At 45.6% G+C, this 15,851-nt stretch overlaps 1 protein-coding gene across 1 annotated transcript in view; it reads left to right on the top strand.

Annotated features, from left to right (window-relative positions):
* The window catches only part of NAALADL2 (N-acetylated alpha-linked acidic dipeptidase like 2), a 980,368-nt gene that overhangs the window by 906,098 nt on the left and 58,419 nt on the right, over window positions 1–15,851 (top strand). The window contains exon 12 of the mRNA XM_069726727.1: window positions 5,179–5,272. Coding sequence (XP_069582828.1) covers window positions 5,179–5,272 — 94 coding nt within the window. The remainder of the gene's footprint in view (window positions 1–5,178; window positions 5,273–15,851) is intronic.

Here is a 15,851-nt window from a genome sequence, read left to right as displayed (position 1 = left end):
TGGTGTGTTCCACTCCAAGGTGTTCTCCAGGTTGCCTTTCCTGAGCTTCGATCTTCCGGCTCTCGTTTAGTAGTTGTTGGAAACTACACTGCATTAGGCCTACAAATTGGATATGGGGTGTAGAGAGATGGTGTGTTCCACTCCAAGGTGTTCTCCAGGTTGCCTTTCCTGAGCTTCGATCTTCCGGCTCTCGTTTAGTAGTTGTTGGAAACTACACTGCATTAGGCCTACAAATTGGGTATGGGGTGTAGAGAGATGGTGTGTTCCACTCCAAGGTGTTCTCCTGGTTGCCTTTCCTGAGCTTCGATCTTCCGGCTCTCATTTAGTAGTTGTTGGAAACTACACTACATTAGGCCTACAAATTGGATATGGGGTGTAGAGAGATGGTGTGTTCCACTCCAAGGTGTTCTCCAGGTTGCCTTTCCTGAGCTTCGATCTTCCGGCTCTCGTTTAGTAGTTGTTGAAAACTACACTGCATTAGGCCTACAAATTGGATATGGGGTGTAGAGAGATGGTGTGTTCCACTCCAAGGTGTTCTCCAGGTTGCCTTTCCTGAGCTTCGATCTTCCGGCTCTCGTTTAGTAGTTGTTGGAAACTACACTGCATTAGGCCTACAAATTGGGTATGGGGTGTAGAGAGATGGTGTGTTCCACTCCAAGGTGTTCTCCAGGTTGCCTTTCCTGAACTTCTATCTTCAGGCTCTCATTAAATTGTAGTTAAATGGAACAACTGCATTTGGCGTACTAGTTGGTTTGGGGCCTACTATCGGTGTCTGCCACTCCTTGCTGTTCTCCTGGTTTCCTGTCCTGAAATTCCATTTTCAGGCTCTTGTTAAGTAGTTGTTAATGTTAGACTGCATTTGGCCTACTAGTTGGGTTGGGGCCTACTATCGGTGTCTGCCACTCCTTGCTGTTCTCCTCAACTGAACAAAGCTGGGCCGCCTGTTTACTACGGTTGCCAATTTTGAACTGCATGTCGATTACTTACTGATTTGGGCCTACTCTCTGTGTCAGCCTCTCATTCCAGTTGTCCTCCACTGCAATGCCCCCTGGTTAGTCCTGTGTTACCAATTTTGAACTGCATTTAGCCCACTTTATTCTTTGGGCCTATATCTGTGTTTCCTCCTCATCCTGCCCATTGCCCAGCCAGTGATAGATGAGTCTGCTGGTACATTGACCCATAACGCAATATTCCCCGTGCACGCTACACAGCAAGATTGTGACCCTGCTGAAAGTCAGGTTCCTCTTCCCGCATATCATACCACCTTACACGGGGACAAAGAGGAAGGTGCAGATGAAAGTGCAGGTTCCTTCATCAGGTGGGGGGAGGAATACTAGTTGGCGACGTCACTGGCACAGGGCCTCTCATAGTACGCAAATGTGTTGCTGCCGGTGGGAGGCGCCCCCGCCGTGCAAACACACCGCTGTACTTTGAGGGGCCCTGTGCCAGTGCCAATGCCAACGAGTGGGCCCCCCCTGCTTGCTCAGGATCACAGCACTTGCAAAGTTGAAATACTTACCTCTCCCTGCTCCACTGCCGTGACGTGGTCCAGATTTACTGGGCCCACTAATTACTTGAACCAGCCCTACCCCCCACAACTTTAGCCAAATGACCCCCAATTTCAAATGCCTTCCAATTATTATAAGGTAAATTACGATTGACAAGCTTCTTTAACAAGAATGGATGTTTTTGCCATTAAAATGGGCAGTGTAGGTGTTTTCCTGGCCTCCACTCACTGCCGACTATGCTCCCCCATTGACTTGCATTGGGTTTCGTGTTTCGGGCGATACCCGACTTTTCGCGATAATCGGCCGATTCCACTCGACTCGACTTCTAAGATAGTCGGGTTTCGCGAAACACGGCTCGACTCTAAAAAGGTCAAGGTCGCTCAACCCTAGTGTATATGTTTTATTTCTATCTTAGATTTTTCAGTATCTTACAGTTCAAAGAGATGAGCGATTTGATTTGGAAGAATCGAGTCTAATTTTCCGAAATTTACGGTTTCTCTCGAATTCGAACATTTTAAGATTCGATTTTTAGTTTGAAAAAAAGTACTTGTCCAGCACCATTTCCCACACTCTTGAACTATCAGAGAGAAGATAAACATAATTTTGCTTCCCCATAATGTCCTGCAGCTGTGACATATTATGAATTGTAACTTGTACAGGGAAGATAAGCACAAATCAGTGGTTCCAAGTGGGGCATAATTTGTACATCAGAGTCGTTTTCCATCTCTATGGTCACTGGGTATGTCTTTTCTGTAGAGTATATGCTCTAGGCGTATGGGACGACAATGCAGCAAGAGGAGGTGGTGCCCGGCACGAACAGGCCTGGAGTGACGGCTAAGCTGCGTCTGATTAGGAAGGAAGACCCGCCTCCCTGGCGATTTCAGGGCATGAGGGGGCACATTTTATAAATGTTTATTTCAGCGTGTGCAGGCATCATAACTAAAAGAGCCACCTTGTCAGAATGCAGCATTAGTGCTGCACAAGTGGCTCTTTTAGTTACAAACGCCTGAGGGGGTGACAGGTTCTCTTTAATCTGCCATGGACCGATTCTGTCTATTGTAGGCTTTGGCTGGTGGACAAATGTCAGTAAGGTCATTGCAACCTACTGTATCTGCAGCAAGCTGTGATGCACTGTATGTACTGACAACCTTCTATCATCGCAAGCATTAATACATTCAGTAATTTTTGCGATAGTGGCTATTCGGTGACCTGCTAAGCTATCATTTTCTCTCCTTAAGTGTTAGTGTTATGCACATATAACCCTGTTGCTGGTCCACAAGTCAACCTCTATGTACCATTATAAGTGGACACCAACCATTGCATACCAAGAACAACTACATAATTTGCCATTTTTAAAATACTCTATCTCACTAATCAAGCAACAGAATTTTTTTTGCTTGTCACAGTTATTCATATTCCTAAACTTTCCCAAGTGTCAATTCCATTTGTTTGTTTTCGTTTTAAATTTGGCAGTTTTTCTAAGATAATCCATTCAACATTTAAAAAAATAAAACTTTGCCGAATCACTGTGAACTTGAATGTGAGCAAAATAGAAAAACATAAAATACCGATATTATACTACACTATCAGATAGATAAGATAACTAAGGACAAGAAAACAATATATACTGTGTATAGTATATCGTGTCTCATCACATTTACTTTATAGTTACAATTATTTTTAGAATAACACTATATTGTGCCTCTTTCAATCTTAAAATAAATTCCATTTTGGGGTTAACTCATCTATACAATCATTTACTCGCTCCATTAAAATGGTATTTTACTGTCATTTAATTATCTTCCAGTACCTAAAATTAAGTATCTTTCTTATTGAGCATTTAATTGGCGTTTAGGAAGTTTCACTCAGCAACTTAATTAAGCAGCAATAGTAGGTTAAAATGAATATTCTAGCAATATCTCCAATCACTTTAACACCTATTGCTTTAAATATTCCAGCTACTGGATATTACAATACACAATTTATATACAAGTTGCCACTTTTCAAATCTTCCATACAATTTACAGCATTTACACCAAAGTGTGGTAATGAAATTTTTGGCTCACCTAGATGCAATCAATATTTGTTGTGATTTTGGAATTGAGAATATTCAACATGATACAAACTAAATGAACAACAAAGAAAATCCAATATATGTCTATTTTCATTGTCACGTCTTCACAATTCTAAATATCTCTTAAGAATTGTTTGCAATAATGGAAAAGACCACACATTATAAACATATATTTTAGACAATGTTTTATGTTGGGCATAATAGTTATCACTCTGAAGCTTCCAAATATTTAATCAGTTTAGAAATACATTTTTTCTGGTATATCTAATGATTCATAATAAAAAAAGAAACATTACCGGAATTCTCTGCCACTCTGATGGTTTTCTTTCGGGGACCACAAGTAAAGACATCTAAACTGTAAAGCGCTGCGGAATATGTTAGCGCTATATAAAAATAAAGATTATTATTATTATTAAACCATCATTCATCTGACACAAGTCTATTACTGGACTCATTTGTCAGATGACTTGTAGTTGGTACGCTATCACTTCCAACCTGAGTGGACAAAATTGAAGCAGCAGATTGTTTTGTATTTTATTATGATCCCTTCCCTTTCATAATGTTAATTCAAATATATCGTAATTGGATTTTTTTTTATTAATAACTCATCAAAGATATTGTCCACCTCTGAGGACAATTTAATTCACCTTTGGAAACTTTTTTTTAATTTAAATTCATATATTTGAGGCTAAAAATTAGAGATGAGTGAATGTGTTTATACATTTAGTCCAACTTGGGTCTCTCCCTAAGGTGGCTAGCATATATGTATCGCTTGCTCACCGAGCCCCACTCCATACAGCCAACCAATTCCAGCCCTGTGCTGATGAGGGCCTAAAGCCCGAAACACGTGTCCACAGGTAGGAATTGGTTGGCTGTGTAAATTTAGAAACTAATCCGCAGCATTGCACGCTTGGCGGTTCCAAGCGCTGTGGATTAGACAGGGGTGGATTCTGGGTAAACCTGCTATTCTTTGTATTATGCTGCTTGCAAGTACTTTCCGTTTCAGGAAAGCATCCACTATTCGGTTTTTCGGTCTCTTTCGTCCCGCTACATTTAGCCCAACTTGGGTCTCTCCCTAAAGTGGCTAGCATATATGTATTTATATAACGTCTTATTTGAGCATGTTCGGGTGTTATCTGAGCACCTGGGCATGCTTGTATATTATGTTGGAGTCCCTGTGGCTGCATAATTTGTGGCTGTTAGACAGCCTAAACACATGTGGGATTTCCTAACAAATAGGCAATCCCCACATATTTTGAGGCTGTCTAACAGTTGCAAACCATGCAGCCGCAGGGACTCGAGCATAATATACGAGCACGCCCAGATAGTTTTTATGTGTTTTGCAACATTACTAAAACAAAGAAGTTTTGCAAAACCATGACACTTCGGCACATTGTTGAGAAAATTTCAGAACAAATGTGAAAGGAAAGGCATTAAAAAAATATTTTAAATGTTTCATCCTCTATTTACTTTATAGAGAATTTTTAATTGTAGTAATTATTATAAAGAATTTGTGTTTTATGTGTTTTTGATTTATTTATACTTTGAAACAATAGTCATTCTTCAAAAGTCATTTTTTTGTTGTTGTTATTTCAGTTGACCTCAGAAATGGTTTTGCGAATAGCGTGTGATCCAGTTTTGCCCTTTAATGCACTGGATATAGCATTAGAAATTCAGAAGCGAATGGAAGGTAATCCACAAGGTGCTCTGTTATGCATTATTGTTTCTTTGCTAAAATATATTGTTTGATGTGCAAAAAGAAGTAACTGTGCTGCACTTTTTGTTTTGTTTAAACGCATCTTTCTTCCCATGGGCTCACTAAAAACAAAAGGTTTGTCAATCGAATGTTTTCACTACTTTTCAACAAATCAGTGTACGAGAGTATCTAAAGATTACGCTCTGTTGGAGTCATTCTGTGAGTATATGAGTAAGTTAAAATGGATGCATTGGTTGACACAAGAAATGTTATTTTCTACCCTATGAAATTCTTAAGCAATATGTATTAATAAAATATTAATAAGGATACTGCACTCGTAAAGTTTCCTTTTTATGAAAGTTTTTGCACAGCATTGCTTTATAGCAAGTCAATCCCTTAGTTCAGTCCATGAATATACTGGCTGTTAAATAAAAAGCTACACTTATCATTTGTTTTTGTTTTTAGCATGCCTAAACACTTATTCAACAAGTTTTTCTTCTAGGTCTAATTCTGTTCCCTCAAAATGATAACTTATCTGACATCTAAAGAAAAACCTTATGTCATAGAACCACACTTCAGCACTGTGCAACTCATCCCAGGCACACAAATATTGGTGGATGTGTCTTATCATTATATGACATTTCACCTACAATGACAATATTCATATTTTAACATCTAAAAAAATATGTCCCTAGACATAAAATATATTTATTCCCTAATTCACAGCACAGATTGCAGTGTTTAAGAATTTCAGGTTGGGTGGCTCCTTTGTGAAACCTGTTTAATTTTGTGAACTCTTACATTCCACAAGGTCATTAGCATGTATATTAATTTATTCAACAGGGCTGTCTCATTTATCTACTACTGTTCTCTCAACATTTTGGCTTACATGATCCAGCCATGCCTGACATCTTAACAAAAACGCACTTCATAGCGCTACACTAAAGCTCTTTACTTCTCATCCTGGAGACATAAATATTGATTATGAATGTGGCTTCCAATTATCTGTCATATAACCTACAATGACAATACTCATTTATTACCATCTCAAATAGACACTGCTAGTCTATTTTAGGACTAGTGACTACATAAATAGCACCTGCTATGATTTTATACCTCAAACTAATGGTATGTATTTAAAAGTGCTTTACTGCTGATTAAATCTGTACCTTGATTGCAGAAAACCATTTTTCCTTTTCTAAGAAATCCAGCATTGAAATCCTATGCAAATAAGCTGCAAATGCTTTGGGTGCATGTGTAGCTCTCTTGCCCTCCCTCACTATACCCCATCTAACGCCTGCCTCTTGTGTCCGATACATCACTCTTGTACCAGTGACATGCTTTTTTTGCTGTGGATTGGATGCTGCGTACAGCTGCAACGTCCAATTTATAGAGTCCAGATGTTACAGCATAGTGGAGGGGATTTTATGAAATCTTATCTCCACTACGTGTGCAGTGTCGCATTCGGTGGCCCTACATAACTGGACATGAACCACATCTTTGTAGACCACAGCATGTCTATTTATCTTGCGGTGACACTCCGTCTCCACAAGATAAATAACACAGTCTAAGAATACAATGCGGTGATTCCAGATGTGTTCAATGAACACATCCGAAATCACTGCACGTACAACAGGGGGCAGGACTTTGGGCAGAACATGGAATCCACTGCATCCAAAGTGCTGCCAATATGCCCCAAGGAAACATACCCTTAGTCAGGCAAAGGGGCCAAAGGGAGGGCAGGAGAGCTAAAAGTGCAATGCCCAACCCTGAAGCACTTAGGACTTATTTGCATATGTTCTCTATGCTGGATTTTTCAGAAATGGTAGAACAGATATTTACAGTAAATTATAGATTTAATCAGCTTGAAAGAAACTATAATTACCTGCTACAAGTTTGAGGTGCAAATATCCTATCAGGCTAACAGTTTAACAATTAGAAAGTTTTCAGTGCAGATTACTACTGGTTGTACCCAGACTAGGTCAAATCTGAACTTAAAATTGCATTTTGTGTTCTGCAATTAAATGTTACAATATTAATTTCATTATATTTAATTCCAATTTGGATTTCCTTCTGAAAGAGCTAAATGAGCATATAAATGGTTTAGTGAGTGACAACTTGCTGACATTTCCTTTAACGTATACTTTTTATAATTAAGATTCTAGCAATTCTTTTCTATCCTCACTAGAAATAAACCTGGAGAGGTGAGGGGGCTACAGGGTGTATGTTCCTGGGGCTTTGTGATGGTATGGGGATGGCAACAAATAAAATTGAGTGAATTTGTTGGGGTCCCCGATATTTGGCAAGCTATAATGCTTACCGAATAAGCTGCAGATACATGGAGCACGCCGACTGATCAGCTCCTTAGCTGCATGTGTCGCGGCTGTGTCACAGTCATAGCACATGCATGGAGATCCTAGGTGTTAGGCTCTCCATGCATGTACTGTTACTATGACACAGCCGCGACACATGCAGCTGCTGCGCTGATCAGTCGGCACACTCCATGTATCCGGGTTCCCGATGCAGCTTATTCGGTAAGCGCTATAGCTTCATGAATAAGAGGGGACCCCAACAAATTCATTCAACTCTAGCAACAAACTCCTTTGCCTTGGGCAGGATATTTAGATACATTGCTAAGTCAGTTAAGTTTGCCCAGTGTCAGAGAAAATCTAGTCAAAGATGTTTCCAGTCTTACCTTTCTGCATATTTTGCAAGGATTACACTTTTTCATGATGAATTCAATTCAATACTGTTACTTTCCTGTCCTGTCCTGGCTCTGCACCAGATTACTCTGATAACCCAGCAAGCCTCTCTGATATAATCACTAAAGGCTTTTAAGGTTGGCTCAGGCACCCAAGTGTAGAGATGAGTGTGTTAGGACTGGCGGAACGCACCAAGTATAAGGTGTAATGGTATTAGGTGCGTTCGCCGTCCGAGGTCCACGTGCAGGTGAAAGACCCTGCTGCTAGTAAGACGGACTATATGGCGGTACTAAGTATACACACATGGGTTAACTTCACCCTGCGTGAAGGAAGCGATCCTGTTGCATCATAGGACCGCAGTACTGCACATAAAGCGCGAGCAAGAAGTCAGCGGACTCAACCCCTACACAGGATTGAAGTCCGATTAGACACTTGCTGGCACAACACCGCAACTGGGTGTGTCGGAGGAATATAAATAATAATATAAAGGCACAAGAGTGCGTGCGGTGCCGCACTGACGGATGCCACTAACCACCCAGGCTTGGGTCAGGAAAGCGCAGAGCAAGCGCACGGCGCCGTACTGGCGGACACAGCAACTGGTAGCTGAAATGTGTGTTTCGTGCTGTTGGATAAGTCAGGCGCTAGATAGCAAACATACACCTTCCGCGAACAGACATTCAATAGGGAGGGTTATTTAAAGAGCGACTTTCACTCACAACACACACACATATTTACAAGACAATACTAGCGCATGGCCGTGCGGCCATGCGAGGCTTAAATAGCTGCAGCATGTTTAGGACCTTCCAAAGAAGGACCAATGGAGTGCTGCAGCACCTGAGCATGTGACCCTGGATCTCCACTGAGAGATCTCGCCCTGGGCATGCTCAGAGTGCAAAGCAGGATTTAGTCCTAGCAGCTACAAGGACCTTAGCTGCAGTATCTGATCATGTGACCCTCGATCTCCACTGAAAGATCTTACTCTGGGCATGCTCAGAATGTAAAAAGCAGGACTTAGCCCCAGAAACGTCCGCTCGCCGCTGCCCAGCACTGACTTCAATGGGAGAAGCAGGAAACGCAGCAGTAACTCTAAGCACAGAGTCAGACTGAGCGAGACGCTGGGATCGACGTCTCTGCTGAGCAAGCTCCACTGCGGCAGGAGAAGAATGGGAGACCGCAGCGGAGATGGCCCGAGATTCCCCCTGTGCAGAGGCAGGAACTCGACCCCTAACAGAGTGAGCCTTAATCCTATCTAAAACCAATTGAATTCAATGGTAGGCAAAACCAAACGCATAGACAACACCTTCAGGGGTCAAAAAATATTCCCAAACACCTCATATTAAGGGCAGACACCAGGAAAAGTGGCATCAATTGACCCAGAATACAAATAATATAATTGCACAGCATGGATGCATGGGACAGGGCCTGGGACACAGATTGGACAAGCATTTCTAGCATAAACATTGATTAGTAACAGTTGGATGAGTGACAGGTGTAGACCTGGTGCGCTGAGAGCCCTGCCAAATTCAGGCAACACACATTAAAGAGACCCAACTTGGAGTTAAAATGTTTGCAAAAATTAAGGGCAGACACCAGGAAAATTGGCATCAATTGGCCCACAGTAGAAATTTTATAATGGCACAGCATGCATGGAAGGGACAGGGCCTGTCCCAGCATTTCAAGGTATTAGCAGCTTGGGACAATTAACTTTTATTAAGTTACTTAAAAACTCTTAATAAACCAAACATATAAAGATGGATAGGCACAAAGCCCTGGTTATATATGAATGTAGCAATATACATCAGATAATAACCTCATGTATAGATATAAACCTCTTAGTATCTCCTCCAGGATCAAATGGTTATACCTCAACAAACCAAGGAGGTGATCAGTCAGATACTTATGAAAATATCCTAGGATGTTTAACACCTATATTCATCCTGCTAAGGGTGTACCATAAGGCAGTATAAGTGGTACTATCATTTATAGCAGCAAGCAAAAGAATAGGGATGTTAGGACTGGCGGAACGCACCAAGACAGGTGACGAAGATGCGTTCGCAGTCCGGGGTCCACCGTGCAGGTGAGAACCTGCTGCTAGCAATTTGCAGACTCTATAGCGGTACACTAAAGTAAACACGCGTGGGTTAAACCTCACCCAGCGTGAGGAAAGCGATCCTGTTAATTCACAGGACCGCAATACCGCACTAGAGAGCGAGCAAGTGGCCAGCGGACTTAACCCCAGAAGGGATTGAAGCCCGATTAGGCCCTTGCTGGCACAACACCGCAACTGGGTGTGTAGAGAACCTTCAGAAATATAAGCGCACAAGTGCGCGAGCGATGCCGCACTAACGGACGCCACTAACCACCCAGACTTGGGTATGGAAAGCGCAAGGCAGGCGCACGGCGCCGTACTGGCAGGCACAGCTACAGGACGCTGTGATGTGTGTTTAGTGTAGTAGGCTAAGTCGGGCGCTAGATAGCAGCCGTACACCTTCCGCGAACAGACATTCAATAAGGAAGGGGTAACCAAGAACGACTTGCACTCACACATACACACATATCAATTGTAAGACAATACTAGCGCATGGCCGTGCGGTCATGCGCAGTTTATATAGCTGCAGCACAGGAAATGGCTACAGAACTTTTGCCCTTCTAGGACCTGCCAAGAGGACCAATGGAATGTGCCGCAGAGCCTGAGCACATGACCCTCGATCTCCAACGGGAGATCTTGCCCTGGGCATGCTCAGTGTGTGCAGATAAGGACTTAGTCCCAGAGAAGTCCGCTCGCTGCTGACCAGAATAGGCTTCAAAGGCAGAAGCTGGAGAAGCAGCAATAACTCTTCTCACAGAGTCAGACTGAGCGAGACGCTGGGATCGACGTCCCTGCTGAGCAGACTCCACTGCGGCTGGAGGGGAATGGGAGACCGCAGCGGAGACGGATCGAGATTCCCCCTGTGCAGCAGAGGAAACTCGACTCCTAACATTACCCCCCCTCCTAGGGCCCCCCCCTCCTTGGGCCTCGCTACGCTCGAAGGCAGCAATGAGCTGTGGGGCCCGAATGTTTTCAGCAGGCTCCCAAGACCTGTCCTCTGGACCATAACCCTTCCAATCCACCAAATAAAACTTTTTGCCGCGTACCACCTTGCACCCTAAAATAGCGTTCACCTCGTAATCGTCCGTAGACGAACCCGATGTCCCGGCAGATGACTCGGAAAACCGGGACATGTATACGGGTTTCAAGAGGGACACATGAAAGGTGTCGGTGATACCCAAGCGTGGAGGAAGAGCCAGGCGGTAGACCACGGGATTAACCTGCTCGAGGACCTTGAATGGGCCCAAGTAGCGAGGAGCAAACTTAGTGGACTCAACTCGCAGCCTGATGTTACGGGCGGAGAGCCACACCAAGTCGCCAGGAGCAAAGGCCGGGGCAGGGCGCCGATGTGCATCGGCGGAGGACCTCATTCTCTCCTTCGAGGCCCGAATGGCATCCTGAGTGCGGTCCCAAATGTCCCGTGCCTCCACTGCCCAGTCTGCCACCCTGGAGTCAGCAGAGGACACGGGCATAGGCACAGGAACCCGCGGATGCTGGCCGTAATTAAGGAGGAAAGGAGTCTGACCGGTGGAATCGGCTACAGCGTTATTAAGGGCGAACTCTGCCCATGGTAATAAAGATGCCCAGTCATCCTGCCTGGCAGAAACAAAATGTCGCAGATATGTGACCAGAGTCTGATTGGCCCTCTCTACCAACCCATTCGTCTCGGGATGATATGCGGAAGAGAGATTTAACTCAATGCTGAGAAGACGATAAAGCTCTCTCCAGAACCGAGACGCAAACTGGGGACCCCGGTCACTGACAATTTTGTCTGGCATGCCGTGTAGGCGGAAGATGTGTCTTATGAACAACGCTGCCAAGGCCCGTGCAGAAGGTAACCGTGGGAGCGGCACCAAGTGCACCATTTTCGAGAAATGATCGGTAATTACCCAAATGACGGTACAGCCGCGAGACTTGGGCAAACCCACTACAAAGTCCATCCCGACCATCTCCCAGGGCCTGTCTGCCACCGGCAAGGGATAGAGTAACCCAGACGGCCGTTGTCGAGGAGACTTATTTTTGGCGCATGAGACACACGCCAGAACGTAATCCCTGACATCTCGCAGCATATGTGGCCACCAGTACGTCCTCGCCAGCAGCTCAGATGTCCTTTTAGTCCCAAAGTGTCCACCCACCCTGGAGGAATGAGCCCAAGAGAGAACCTCCGGTCGCAAATTTATGGGCACAAAAGTCTTGCCTGGAGGCACAGACTCAAGCGACACCGGAGCCACGGTTCTCAAGCTCTCAGAAGGAACAATAAGCCGAGGCTCTCCTTCCTCCTCCTCAGATGACACAACAGAGCGAGAAAGAGCATCAGCTCGAATGTTCTTCTCCCCAGCGACATAATGGAGGGTGAAGTGGAATCGGGAGAAGAATAAGGACCATCTGGCCTGGCGAGAATTTAGCCTCTGGGCTGTTTGCAAATATAGCAAATTTTTATGGTCTGTAAATACTTGAAAGGGAAAACGAGCCCCCTCCAAGAGATGTCTCCACTCAGAGAAAGCCAATTTCATCGCTAGCAACTCCCTGTCCCCGATGGAATAATTCCTCTCCGCTGGTGTGAAGGTCTTGGAGAAGAAAAAGCACGGATGCTTCCGACCTTGAGCATCCTTCTGGAAGAGGACTGCTCCAGCACCAACGGAAGAGGCATCCACCTCCATTATAAACGGCTTATCGACATCGGGACGATGTAGGATGGGAGCGCTAGCAAAATGAGACTTAGTAGAAGAAAAGGCCCTGGAGACCTCTTCAGACCACACTTTGGGATTTGCTCCCTTCTTGGTGAGGGCTACCAAGGGAGCTACCAAAGTTGAGAAATGGGGGATGAACTGGCGGTAATAATTAATGAACCCCATAAAGCGCTGCACCGCTTTAAGTGAATGGGGTTCTTGCCAGTCCATCACAGCCTGTAGTTTGGCAGGATCCATAGCCAATCCTTGGGCAGAGATGATATAGCCCAAGAAAGGTAAAGACTCCTGCTCAAACACACACTTCTCCAACTTTGCGTAAAGAGAGTTTGCCCGTAAGAGGTCGAAGACTCTGCCAACATCTCTCCGGTGGGAGTCAATATCTGGAGAGAAGATGAGAATATCATCCAGATAGACTACGACCGAGGTGGAAAGCATATCCCGGAAGATGTCGTTGACAAAGTCTTGGAAAACGGCTGGGGCATTACAGAGCCCGAAGGGCATCACCAGATACTCATAATGCCCATCTCTGGTGTTAAACGCCGTCTTCCATTCGTCCCCCTCACGAATGCGAATCAGGTTATAAGCTCCCCGCAGGTCTAATTTGGTAAATACCTTAGCTCCCCGTAGCCTATCAAAAAGCTCAGAAATCAGGGGCAGCGGGTACTTATTTTTAACGGTGATGGCGTTAAGACCCCTGTAGTCTATGCAAGGACGCAACTCTCCATTCTTCTTCTGTACGAAGAAGAACCCTGCCCCAGCTGGTGACACTGACTTCCTAATAAATCCTCTTGCCAAATTCTCCTGGATGTATTGGGACATAGCCTCCGTTTCCGGGAGAGAGAGGGGATAGACACGTCCCCGAGGAGGTTCTGCTCCAGGCAAGAGATCTATGGGACAGTCATAGGGACGGTGAGGCGGAAGGGTCTCCGCGGCTTTTTTGGAAAAGACGTCTGCATAAGACCAATAGTGTTTGGGGAGAGTAGAGAGATCTGCGGGTATCTCAGTGGTGGAAACCTGAACGCACTCTTTCACACATCTGCCCTTACAGGATTCACTCCAACCCAATATCCTCCCAGAGGTCCACTCAATATGTGGGGAGTGGAAACGAAGCCAGGGCATTCCCAGCAGAATCTCATCCATTCCCTCGGGAAGGACAAGAAGGGAAATAGTCTCCTGGTGGGATGGGGACATGGCTAACGTGAAAGGGACAGTCTGATGTGTGATCTGTAATGGAAGTGTCGACCCATTCACCACTCTCACGGTTACTGGTTTGGCTAGCATAGCCAGAGGTATTGCGTGGCGCTGAGCAAAAGCAGAAGACATAAAATTTCCCTCTGCTCCTGAATCCACACAAAGCTCTACTGTAAGAGTGGATATGCCTAACAGGATTGTCCCTTTAAAGGACAATTTTGAGGAAAATGCCGCGGTGTCCAGTGAACCTCCTCCAATGGACACTAGACGCGATCGTTTTCCCGACCGCCGTGGACATTTATTAGCGAAATGTCCCGGTTGCTGGCAATTTTTACATAGCACAGGTACTCGAGCGGTCTGAGACCTAGATCCCGCTCGAGAAACCTCCATGGCCTCATGGGAGTCGGACGCCATAACAGGAGATTCTAGAGGTTTGGCAAAGATGGGAGCCAGCCGAAACCTCTGCCTACACTGGGTCCGCTCCAACCTCCGCTCGTTAAAACGGAGATCGATGCGGGTAGCTATAGTAATAAGCTCCTCCAGTGTGGCGGGAATCTCCCTGGTGGCCAAGGCGTCCTTCACATGATCTGCCAGTCCTTTCCAGAACACCGGAATAAGGACTTTATCCGGCCATTCCAGCTCAGAAGCTAGAGTCCGGAATAGGATGGCAAACTGGCTGACCATGGACGAAGCCTGAGTAATTGCCAACAATTGGAGCGCGGTATCGTGGGTGACACGAGGTCCCAGAAAGACCTGCCTCAGAGCGTCCAGGAAGATAGGAGCACTCTGCACCACACGATCACCACGTTCCCAAAGCGGCGTTGCCCACTCCAACGCCCTGCCCGACAAGAGAGATATAATGAATCCCACTTTCGCCCGTTCCGTAGGAAAACGTGCAGCCAGCAGCTCGAGATGTATGGAGCACTGGCTCACGAATCCCCGACATGGCTTACTGTCACCAGCAAACTTGTCTGGAAGCGGGAGACGGGATAAGGTCAGAGCAGGGGTGGCAGCGGACAAACTGGCTGCAGCTGCACTTGCAGCCTGAACAGCGACAGCAGTAACGTCCACAGCTGAGGTTGTGCACTCGAGAGCCGCCAACCTACCCTCCAGCTGCTGGATGTACTGCTGTAGACGCTGACCGTCTGCCATTTACTAGCCAGACCCTGGCGCTAGTATTATGTTAGGACTGGCGGAACGCACCAAGACAGGTGACGAAGATGCGTTCGCAGTCCGGGGTCCACCGTGCAGGTGAGAACCTGCTGCTAGCAATTTGCAGACTCTATAGCGGTACACTAAAGTAAACACGCGTGGGTTAAACCTCACCCAGCGTGAGGAAAGCGATCCTGTTAATTCACAGGACCGCAATACCGCACTAGAGAGCGAGCAAGTGGCCAGCGGACTTAACCCCAGAAGGGATTGAAGCCCGATTAGGCCCTTGCTGGCACAACACCGCAACTGGGTGTGTAGAGAACCTTCAGAAATATAAGCGCACAAGTGCGCGAGCGATGCCGCACTAACGGACGCCACTAACCACCCAGACTTGGGTATGGAAAGCGCAAGGCAGGCGCACGGCGCCGTACTGGCAGGCACAGCTACAGGACGCTGTGATGTGTGTTTAGTGTAGTAGGCTAAGTCGGGCGCTAGATAGCAGCCGTACACCTTCCGCGAACAGACATTCAATAAGGAAGGGGTAACCAAGAACGACTTGCACTCACACATACACACATATCAATTGTAAGACAATACTAGCGCATGGCCGTGCGGTCATGCGCAGTTTATATAGCTGCAGCACAGGAAATGGCTACAGAACTTTTGCCCTTCTAGGACCTGCCAAGAGGACCAATGGAATGTGCCGCAGAGCCTGAGCACATGACCCTCGATCTCCAACGGGAGATCTT

This window comes from Ranitomeya imitator, chromosome 5 (genome assembly GCF_032444005.1).
Source record: "Ranitomeya imitator isolate aRanImi1 chromosome 5, aRanImi1.pri, whole genome shotgun sequence".
Taxonomy (NCBI): domain Eukaryota; kingdom Metazoa; phylum Chordata; class Amphibia; order Anura; family Dendrobatidae; genus Ranitomeya; species Ranitomeya imitator.
This window is presented reverse-complemented; position numbering and strand designations above follow the sequence as displayed.